The 12,061-nt window shown below is 40.6% G+C and overlaps 1 protein-coding gene across 7 annotated transcripts in view; it reads right to left on the minus strand.

Moving 5' to 3' along the window:
• Positions 1-12,061, minus strand: part of DPF3 (double PHD fingers 3) — a 170,847-nt gene that overhangs the window by 87,436 nt on the left and 71,350 nt on the right. For all 7 annotated transcript variants that reach the window (XR_013952333.1, XR_013952334.1, XR_013952335.1 and 4 more), the window contains one exon: positions 10,787-10,894. Coding sequence is in view for 4 of the 7 variants with exons in the window: in XM_080596064.1 (XP_080452190.1) it covers positions 10,787-10,894 (108 nt within the window). In the remaining 3 variants the exon portion in view is untranslated. The remainder of the gene's footprint in view (positions 1-10,786; positions 10,895-12,061) is intronic.

Here is a 12,061-nt window from a genome sequence, read left to right on the forward strand (position 1 = left end):
AGCATAAAATATCTGTGGTTTATTAGACAATCAAACACAAAATGCAATGAATACTGAAATGAATTGAAATTCAGTAAAAACATACTTAATACCTCTCAGATATACAATGGTGATTTACAAGGGGGTAAAATGCTTACATAAGAATGGGAATGACGGACAAAACACCAACCAGGAAAGATGGTGGAAGGTACGAGGACGGGAGAGAGGAAGCCATCACACTCTTCATTCTACTCTCAGCAAATCTGTAAAGCTTGGCTTGTAAGATTTCATACCGGACTTTATATTAACATTTACTGCTCTTTCCTTTATATATGCACCAGAAAAATATCACCTGCTATAAATTTTATATTTCAGACTACAAAACAATTTAATTTTCTATGTGTCAGAAGAACAATAAAATTGAATAAAAGATTTTTACCAATATTATTTTGAATGCAATGACATTCCATAACCTCTTTGTTCTTTTTTATTACTATTTTCTTGTATAAAATGGTGCAAAAGTTCTCCTAAATGGTTAATCTAGTAGCTTGGTGATTTTATGGGGCTCTATCTTGCAAGATGCTCAGTACCAAACCTGCAAGTCTGGTCCAACCAAGTCCTTTACACGTGGATTTAATTTTAAGCATGTGACATGTCCCATTAATTACAAAAAGATCACTCGTTCTTAAAGCCCAAGCTCAGGTGCTTTCCTTGTCCGGGGATAGACAGCTTGGCATCTTAGAAGACTAAGCCCTGGGGACTTGATCCTATAAACCCTTATTCATGTGATTACCAAAGAACTCCAAGGATTACTCACACGAACATACAAAACAGAAGCATTGCATTAGAGAAAAGATAGCTATTTTCTAGGATCCTGTGTCCAGCACTTGCACCTAAACTATTCTTGTGCTTTACAAAAACACTTTTGCCAATACAGCTTACTCTTTTTAAGGAATTGGTACTGCTTACACCAAGAAAAGCGCCAGGAGGTTTGCTGCCAAAGCTGCTCAGGCTCAGTTTTAGTTGCAAAACTTCTACAGGGCTGCTTCTCAGCTGCCCCTCCCCTTTGCTGGAGAGCAGACAATTTGTGCCTTGGGGAAAACAAAACCGCCAGGTTCCAGTTGTTCCCCCATACACCGTCCCTTGGCACTTTCCCAGGAGTTCCCTTACTCCTTCCTCCTAACAAGCCCAGGGGGGACTGCTTTGACAACCCACTCCTTGGCCCCCCAAGGCCCGCTCGGGGAGCACTGACGCAATCTCTCAAAGCCACCTTTTCTCGAAGAGGAGAATCCCATCCTCAGCCCACCTTTCAATGTTAAAAGCTGTTGATTTCAGCAATAAATAGTTCTAATGGTTACGTACAGGCATCAATGTTAACTTCATAGAAAGGGGATATATTCCACAGCACTTTACCTCTCCAGTAGGAATAATGTCTCCTAGAGACATTGCATTCACAGTCAGGCCTTGGCAGCTTAGGAGGCACATGTTGAAAAACCTCTTCTCAAAGATGCTTCCTAGCAGCCAGACGTAGGTCAAAGACAGAGTAATGAAGAACAGGGAAAGAACAAAACAATGGACTGGATAACACAGAAAGGGTGGTAAGAACACCAGCAAGCAACCACCCAAGCAGCCTCAGGTATTTCAAGCCAATACCGTCTCAGCTGCCTGAGCCCTCCAAGCTTTCCTCATATCTTGCAGATCAAGTCTCAGGAGACGACCTACAGACACATTGCAGAGGCTCTGATGAGTTCATCAGCACAACTCATTCCTTTGATTTAATGGCCTACTACAGTGATACAGTTGCCCCAGATCATTCTCAAAATGGCCTGGCTTCAAAGTCACCATAACTCCACTTTCACATGTACATTAAATACAGCTGAGACTACATGCCAGTGGAAAAGTCACCTCCAGGTGGCTGCATGGCTTCTGAAATTACAACAGCCTGGTGTGTGTTGGGGCCGGGGGGGAGGGTTGCTGTACATGCAGTCTACATCCTCTTTCTCAGGGACAAGACCTGGAGAGCTCAGAAAGAGAAAAAATTAACAGTTTCCAAAACTGCTTTATCTTGTTTAGTTGCTACTTCTGCTTTAGTTTGACCACGAGAGCCAGCGGGGTTTGGCTTCAATAGGCTTTTGATCAAAATCCAGAGAGATTCCAAAGCACAGTGGCTTTTGCAAGCAGCTTTCTCCCAGTTATGCAGACTGGCTCAGCCACACAAGAACCAAGAGTAAACCCAGGTGATTCATATGAGCAATCTTAGCTAACCAACACAGTTCTCATGGTAAAATTGTGCGTATAAAATACTTGTAGTGACCTGTTCCAGATCCCACAAATGGAAGAGAAACTATTTACACAAAGTTAATCCTGTAAATTCTACTAGCATGACGGGAGTGGAGCAGCAGAAGCAATGTTTTTGTTTTCTTGACTAGACTATTTATAGAAAATTATTTGCTTTTCTAGAAAGGAGTGTGTTTTATTTCCATACCTGTGAAATCATGTAATCCCATCTGGGAGAAAATACATGTTTCCTTTTATCCTTGAGCCGACTGAACTGAATTAGTCTAAGAATTTGCACCTTAGCACACGTAACAATACCCAGCACGGACGCTATACGAACTAAAGGAGGAGTTAGAAGTTGCCACAGCCCTGTCGGCCATGGCAGTTACACAGGGAATACAGAAGGCCAGCGTGTCAGGGGCCAAAATGAAGCAAGAAGAGTTAGTTACACTGTGCAAAACTTCAGATATCTTTCTAAAGTTTACGCTGCTCTGCTAGCCTTATGAAATCCGACCCAACGACTCACCTATGTTGAGTCTCTCTATTTGTATAAATGGGTGTGTAATAAATTACTTGTTGTCTTGGCCACCATGGGGCAGATAAGTCCAGGTTTTGCATCAGAGTTGATATACTTTCATGTCACTTTTGCAAGGCTACATGATGATGGCCAAAATGTTTAAACCAGCACTTTAAAGTCTTGGCAAGTGTCAGACTTTATTCAGACATTCCTTTTTATTTAAAGATACTCCCCTACTCCTCCCAAGCTCTCTAAAAAGATTTATTAACTAACAGTTAGGCACTTCTCTGAGATAGACAAATTGAGTAAGCGTTTTAGCACCTCCATTTTACAGACTGAGAAGCAGAGAGAAAAAGAAATATTCCATTGGCCTTGTGCTGTGTAGTCTTGTATGGCACACAGGCAATATAATTATGTGATAGTGTGGCAGATCATTAAATGCAGAGGTTGGCATCTCTACTGTAGCCTGGTAATGGGACAAAGATATTTCACTGCAGGACTTCTACATTGTGATTCAGTGTCAGTGAGTACATGCAGAAAGGGACAGGTTCTCTGGTTTTCTTAGTGCCACATGAGAAAAGGAAAGCAAACTTTATCTGACCAGAGATTCAGACTGCAAAAAGTCCCCATTGTAGGAAGAATTTAAGGGTGGTGGATGAATAGCGTCTGGTTAGGATGGAATAGAGTCTGGTTATATATGTGTGTGTAAAAGGAAGAAACAGATTCAGAAGAAGATCCTACACTTATGTTTTTTTTTTCTTGGTGAGAGAAAGTTACTTTTTCTAACCTGAGTCATAGCTCAATGTGTAAAGGCCACTCTTTCCTGTGCTGCCATGTCCTGCTGTGAACAATCTGAAGGCAAGATTAGTGGAGAATTGGAGCCTACTGTTTTGATGGTAGCATTGATGGACTCATCTGTAAGCTGCAGGCTTATCTGATGAATAAACACCTACTTAAATTTAGGACAATACTTAGGTACTTTGCTGGATAAGAAGCCAAAAAAAAAAAAAAAAGCCCAGCAGAAAGCAGTATTTACTTTAGTATAAATAAAAGCTAGAGGTGGTTAAAAATGAATTTTCTCCCCATTTTCATGACAAGTTCCCAATTTGCTAAAGAAATGATAGGGGAAAAAAAAAAAAAAAAAGAGTGTTTAGGGATTCCTAAAGCCATGATAAATGTTCCCTTTCTCTTACATATTGAAATTTCTTATCTAACCCTAATTTAAAAACAACATCAATAAACCACCTTCCAGAATCCCCACTCCAAGATTTGGATTCACAACATAAAGCTTTGGTTTGTTCCAAAGTGATACAGACGTGTGACATATATAGGTACATGTTACACCAACCCCAGGATTCAGCACTGCCATTGTGCAGACGTGCGCTGTAACACATCGATTGAGAAATGAACTTTATCCACTGTCCCTGCTACAAAAAGTTAAGTATTTTTTGTTTTCTTCTACATGAGGTGCCAAAAATAAGGACTGATGGGAGCGGATGAAAATGAGATCTGCTCTATTTGTACCAAAATACATGTGGGAATTGCTCTGTAAAATTCTTTGACATGGGTTATGCGACTTCTTCAAATATGAAGATCATCATTGTCCACACTTTGTAAGGTTAAGTTATTTGATATTTCACCTAATGTTTGCCTAACACGTGACCTAAATACAGCACACAACTGTTGCTTTGGCACCACCTACAAAAAATCAAATCCCATTTCTAAAAAATGAGTTAAAAATAGCCTATTCCTGCCACAGAAGAAAATTTCTTAAAGGTTGACTCATGCAGTAGGCTCAGTCCCCCTCCTCCCCTAATTTTACACCCACAGAGCTCCATTCATTTCTGCAGAGGTAACTCCTGACTTACTTCAGTTATGCGAACCAGAGTCAGGCCCTGCCCTTGCAAAAAAAACACACTATTCAATGCTCCCTCTGCTGGCCTTGAAGCACTATCTGCATGTGCAGATGCCTGAATACAGAAGCAGTCATAGGCAGAGCCCATTTCCAGTCCTACCACAACTAAACATCTAGCAGGTGGAATCAGGAATAACTATGTGAGAAGGGAAAAGAAAATCCTAAATTCAGCAATATTTTAAAGTACTAAAGAATATATTATAAAAGATGGGCAGGGTTATTTTAAAAGCCAAAGTACTTAAGAAAGCAGAAGTACTTGAATAAAAAACAGATTTTCAAAAACATTTTAATTCCAAGAGTTTGACGGGAAGACAGCAAAGGACACAGAAGCTGGTATCAGGCAATGAAACCGTCTTACACGAGGAATCTAGACCAAGTCATCAGGCAATAGAAGTTGCTCCTATCTGCTGTCTGTTCATGTCACATCTGCCCCAAATTTAGGTTTCATCATAGCAAATGTTTATATAAGCCATGGAAAATAATAATAATAAAAAAAATAATAAAAAAGTAATAAAAAATAATAAAATCAGTTCCCCATGGAAATATATTTGGTAAAGTCAGATATGCAGAAGCCTGTCCAAAGCCTGAACAGTTGATATACTGCTATTATAGACCCTTCAGGAATATCTTATCCAATTCATCTAAATTTTACAGAAGTACTCGTTTGGCACCAGAATTATCCTGCCAGTTTTGAACCTAAGACAATCTTCATAGATATCAAAGAGGGACCATAGGCACAGCTTCCTATTACAACAGAAAGCAATTTTTCTCTTAATCACAGAGAAGTTTCCATATGTGTTAAACAGTAGAGCAAAACTTTTTGTTAAGAAAAAAAAATATGTATTTCCATACGGAGTCCATAGAGAAACAACACTGCTGTCTTGTAGTACTGAACAAGAAACGTGATTGTGTACAAAATGGCTGAAATCAAAAGTGAAACTAGACAATATGAATTGGCCTGTTTTACAAAAATGCTAAAAAGAAATTCTCATTAAATTAGTGTTTTGAATAATTTTTAGGGTCTAATATCTTTGAGTAACACTAGACATACCAACCAGGGAAAGAAAAAAGAATATGGAACTCGGGAGAACTGAGTTCTTTGTGTTCTTGGGTTCAATTTCCAGCTCTACCACAAGTCTCTGATCAGACCTTCATACAGATAATTTACTGTCTTTGTCACTTGTTTCTCCGTTTTGGAATAGAAGGAATTCCATTATATATTTTACATATTTGGGCTGTGATATGTGCTACAACACGAGACTATAGCAGATAGTATAAGGAGACTTCACAATGATCCCCAGGATAGTGGTCTAACAAGTTGCTTGAGTCTCTAGATGCTATCATATAAGTGATACTAATGCTAATTCTGTCCTTTGCTTTTTAATTTCATCTTAAGTTTATCTTGGTGAAGTGCCCCATCCTAAAGAACACTGATTTCCGTGGATATGCTGAACATCATCCCCAAGAGCTGGGGGCACTCAGCACTTCCCAGGATAAATACCGTACTTTGTGCAATCAGACACAGTCTCTACAAGGTAAGTCAAGATGCTTTGGAGAGATAATAGCTTATCTGTAAGGACTCCATTCATTTGTTCACAATCACAATCACAGTGGTCTGTTCCATATGTCAGATTACAGACAGATCAGGCATTGTTTAAGGGCCATCTAAAAATCTGATATTGGCACTTGCCTTGAACAATTCTACCATGGTCCATCATAGCAAATGAAAAATAATACTTTTGTTTATTTTTACCGCTTCAAAGCTGGTAACAAAACAAAACAAAAGCCATTTCTGTAGTCAGCTGAACACTAGACTGCCCAGAGATAAGTAACAGAACAAACTCTAGCACAGCCCATTCTTACCAGAGTGGCAGCACACACAAACTGTACTCCATACCCACCAAATGGGTGGGAAGGCTGCCAAATCTGAGGCCTCGCTGTCGCCTTTCAGTTCAAAACCAAAGGACAGCAGTGAACTGAGACAAGAACTTTCCAGTCATATTCTTTACACTTACATAGCACGTGAAATACTTGAAAGCTCTGTGTGTATTTTATGTACGTATCTATATTTAGCCATCTTGTAAATTTGAAGTGGGACACTACCAATTTAAATTCCACCAGAGTTTTTGGCCATAGGCATCCTATCTGTTCTCATCCACATAGCTGCAAAGCTTCTGTAATACCTAATTGTCAGCGGGGTTTACTGTAGGTAATACTGCTTTCACAATATTGATGCCTGACCCAACGCAGAAACATGCTATCACGCAGTACCACCACAAAACCACCAAGCAGACTGCACAGGGAGCAATTAAGATTTCAAGGGTACTTGGGTGTAATCAGGGTGTAATCTCTCTTCCATTTCTAACCCTCATCTTTCCAGCTGCTCTGATATTACTGAAGGCCAAAACCCTACTGCTTGCCTTTGTGACACCTGCAATTCAATGTGCTGGTAGGAGAGTTGGGGGAAATTCTCCTTCTCCCTTTCCTGTAGAATAAAAAGCTCCGCAGTCCAGCCCAACTCTCTCTCACACCCATTCCCAGACTCACAGACCTCCCATGCACAGGAGCTCTGCTCTGCTCTTCCTCTTTTACTGGTTAGAAGGAAAACAGCCAGATAAGGAGTGAGTGTGGAAACATGACCAGCTTCCAGTCCTTCCATTGCTCCACAGGGAAACCCCATGCAAATACCACTGCCCAGCTTTGTAGGGAGGCAGGCTTGCCCATAATTAGTTGAACAGAACAAGGCAGAAGTCCAGTTTCATGAACATCATGGAAGTATCAACACCTAATAACTTTAACACTCTACCTAGAAAATCATAGTATGACCATGATATCAATATATTGCCCATGACTGGGAATTTGCTTCAAATCTATACCACTGTTCATAGGAGTCTTGGCTGCTACACTACAATGATTCATGTAACAGATCATATCCTACGCAATGATGAAAACTTGGCTGTTCTTGAGGCATAATGCTTGGTTGTGATGATATGAATGTACCACTGAAAGATGAAGACCAGTCTATGTGAAATTAAATGTCAGGAATACTTAGTGTAATTCATAAAGGTCTGGTAATAATATTGACTGAATTGTCTCTGAGGCAGTTATCATAAGTAAGCTTTGGTGATCCTTTATTTCTACCACATATCTATTGGAATGGGATAGAGGATGCTTAGAAATAGTACTAACATGAAAACTGCTAGACCCTTGAACAAAAAACTTTACTAGGGCAATCCATGCACTTAACTCAGAGTACAGTGGCAGAGAAAAATGGACATCTAAAGGCTGCATCAGCAACCTCCATTCCACTGTTCTGATCTTTACAACTTTACCTGTAACTATTCTTAAAATGGAACACTTCACAAATAAGAGCAACAGACCAAGACAGTAAAAGCAGCATGTTCTATTAAGAAGCAAGCAGCAACTGACCCCAAGAAAAATATTATAGTGGACTTGCATCTTACAAAAAACATGATACTATGTTGGAACACAATCTCTTGGAAACAGAAAATGTTGAGACATTTTCTTCATTAATTTTTGGTATTACCAAATATGAAACTCTCACGCACTGAGCTGGACCATGTACTACCTACAGCTGCAAGGTACCAACACTGCAAAAGTGGGTTACAGCTATAAATGCTGTATTATTGCTAAATGATTTATAACACCCTTAAGTTGCTAGCAAGACAATAGTTTGATTCTACTTACTGACCAGCTGCTGACTAGCTGTAACTTACATAGCCCTAGGATTTTTGTTTTGGTATCCCCAAAATGATGTAGAAGTCTTGAACTTCTGGACACAATTTATCTGTATAATAAGCCACTCCAAAAGCCCAAGCAAGCATTGAAACCCTCTTGTATTGATCCCACTAACTGCTGGATTGGAAACTTTTGGAGCTAAGATCCCCTTCTGTGCTGTTGCAGTGGCAGTTTTATTAAAGTATTTCTAAGAAATTAGCAAAAGTAAAACATAATAAGATTTAACCCTAATTTGATGTTGTAGAATTGTACTGCTTGCATATATTGTATAACATATAACCAACTCAATAGACTCTTATATAAAAATCAGCTACTTGCATATTAAGCCAGCACAAGCATGGCAGACAGTAGCTAGCTACTGAGAACAGCTTGAAGCCCTGAGTAGGATCTCCAAGAGCTAGGTGTAGTGAAACTATGATATATTTAAATTAGAACTTTTCCAAGTTTATTTTATATGTTCTATGGTTGTCGTCTCAGTACTTCTCAAGGGATCTTAAACTGCCATATCTGTGCCCCACACAGACACCTAATGTTTAACTGCAGAACAAAGAAGACAGCATGAGGTGGATTCCTAGGTTCAGCACTAGGCTTTACCGTAGCATTTTTCACCAAAAACGAACAGTATTTCTACTGTCCATGTTGCAAATAACCTAAACTATCTTTTTCTAAAATCATCAAAAGCTACCTTTAAATGAAATTCCAACGTTTTCCATGGCTTTTATACTTTTAAATCCAAGAAGGGAAAAATCCCATTTTTTGCTAGTGAGTCTATTCCAGATACGCACAGATGGAGTGAAATTATTTCGTGGTGTAACTGATAAGGAAAGTTAATCACTAGATAGAAATTGGTTGGAAAATAGATTTAAATGGCAGAGCAATATAACTTGCCTTATTTGGCTGCCACTGGCAATGCAACAAAAGTAGCACTCCTGAGATGCAGAAGAGATGTTTATAGCAGGGAAAACAACACAGAGACAGACATGCTGAGGTCTCTTTATCTGATAACTTTGTGGTAATTGCCTTTCATGCCCTGTGGCATGTAGGATGCACTAATTTGGCATTCAGTGAGTACAGCAAAGAAGCATAATGCAAACAAAGAAGCATCAAACTCTACATTACTGCTTTACCTTACTAAACAACCAAGGCACAACAGTTTTTGGAACATCAGAAGGTCTGTGGCAGAGATTTCTATGGACTAACACCATCCTCTTCCTCAAGTCCAGACTCCTGATGTCAGAGTAAACTGACTGATTTCAACAGTTCTTTCTGACTGACTCTGCCACGAGGTCTGGTTCTATCTGCTGCCTGAAACTTTGTCCTTGGTCTGCACCCCAGCTGAGTGGTTACAGGCATCTCTTCCTCTTGTACAATAGCCTGTTGATGTCTGCTGTCTTGAAGATAGGGAGCCTTCAAAAACCTGTTTCTACCAAAATCAATGAGAATTTTGCCTCTGAGTTTACATCAGTATTGCTGAGTATAGCTCAGTTCCCAGACATCTCATTCCGTCAAACAGGTTTACTTTTGTTTTTTAAAATATTCTTAATTTACATTTTGGGGTTTTCTTCTGTACTTTTTATACTAGCAGTGTCTCGCCTCTTAAAAATCACATACAGCTGTGTGTGCTCCCTCTTTCTCATAATAGCTGACCACAAAGACAGCAAACCTTTATTACTAACTGCAGGGAAGAATGCACGGCACTACACTCTACCTGACAGCTGCAGCTCCTCCACATCTGCTTTGCAATCACTCGCTCAGCATCCAGACTCATCACTTCACATAGCTTAATTGTGGGGGAAGAGTATCAAGGACAACAATGAAAGAAGAGGGTACATATAGGTACACATATAGGCATACACACATATACAAATGTGGCATATCCTCACCAATTTTTAGTATTTGGTGTTCATAATCTGGTCACACCTCTGGCCCCTTTACAAAAAATCGTACCAGTGTACTATTCTCTACACACAGCAGTCTTCACAAAGATTAGGCAGCAGATGCCAGGGTGAGATTATGTATCAATAACAGACTGAGGCAGTAGTTAGTAATAAATCCTTTACATCCTTATAAATTTGCTTGTAGATGCCGGGATTCACCCCTGCAGAAGGTAAATTCAGCTCCCACTCCATCCAATACAAGCTGTGCACATTTCTGCAAGGGGTGAGTTAAGTACAGAAAGCTTGGTCGTTACTGTTACAGCAAACTGAGATAAGATGCAACAGATGCAAGGAGAAATGGATAGAGAGGGGCAACGATGGAGTCCAAGGTCTAAATGCCAGGTCTGCATGTATGCCAGCTGCTCTGCAGCACAGGAGAGAGAGAGGCAAACAAATACGTACCAGGTTTAATTTCCAGCAGCTTCAGCCTGGAATCCTCAGGGGGATGCAAACGCCTCTTTTTGCGCCAGCAACGTGCCGGGTACGTGTACAGCTGACCTGGGGCCAGGCCTGAAGATTAGAGGCAAAAAATAAAATATAATCACATTTCAGTTTGTAAACCACAAGCACTGTCCCTAGCGTCTTTGCTCTTGTCCTTTCAGCATCTCATTGTCAGAAGGTTCAATCCTGCAAATTGTGAGGCAGAACTATGCACTCCAGGCATCCAGTGCTCTGGAGGATCCCAAGCACCTCTTGGGATCAGGCCTACAGAGAATCTAGGTCTCACTCATACACTTCACTCAGCTCACTGAAACCAGAGCTGCACATAAATAATTTGTGATTTCTTCAGGGTAAATAGAATTTCAGACTCTCCTGGGTCACAGGGGCGATGCCTCCTCCACAGGCAGTGAAAGCCCCCTGGGAGAGAAGAGATGAAGTTCCGACACACAAATCATAAGGCCCTGATATGCAGACCAGCTCACAAAATTTGTCTTCTGGGTGGAAGCAAACAAAGATCCATAAGGTCTGGCTATTGGGACTCTGCATTTTTGCCTAAATTCTGGACTTTTGCTTAAAGACAGATTCTTCATTCCGGTTATTGCCTTCCTCTTGCCCACATCCTGAATGAGGGAGGAGATATGGCAGTAATGTTTATATTGCTGCATGCTCCATTGATTCACATTTGGTATTGCTGGCTTCTGAGCTGCCCTGGCTCTCCTGGCAGCCCCCCTTAGCCAATGCTCAAGCTATGCTTTGTTCTCTAGTACTGCAAACGCAGCAGGGTGTCATGAATGCATTACTACTAGGGGCACAGAAGCACACTGCCAAGTGCTTCTAAGTATCCTCAACTGCCCCAGCTACTCTTGATACCCAAAAAGACCCAGAAACGTTGGAAGAATGTCATTCTCTTCCCCTGCTTCCCTGCCCTCTCTGTCCACCATTTCTGCTTTGACTCTTCTGTCCTTCTGCTGTTGCTATTAGTCTTGAAGGGGGTACAGAATATCACTAAAGCTCCAGACTCAATACCCTTAGAAAACAGGTAAGACCACATAAGAGAGAGGACAGGAGTAGCATTACCGTATCTGAAATAGCACCAACAGTGAACAGCTGGACATCATTAAGGCAGTGTTAGTAAAGCAGAACAGCTCGAGGACAGCAGGATGGCCCAAGTGCTCTCTGGCGTCCCTTCTGAAACAGCCAGGAGAGCATAGCAGCTCGGGTACAAAACTGGTTCAC

Source organism: Anser brachyrhynchus (assembly GCF_964034855.1).
Source record: "Anser brachyrhynchus genome assembly, chromosome: 5".
Classification (NCBI taxonomy): Eukaryota; Metazoa; Chordata; class Aves; order Anseriformes; family Anatidae; genus Anser; species Anser brachyrhynchus.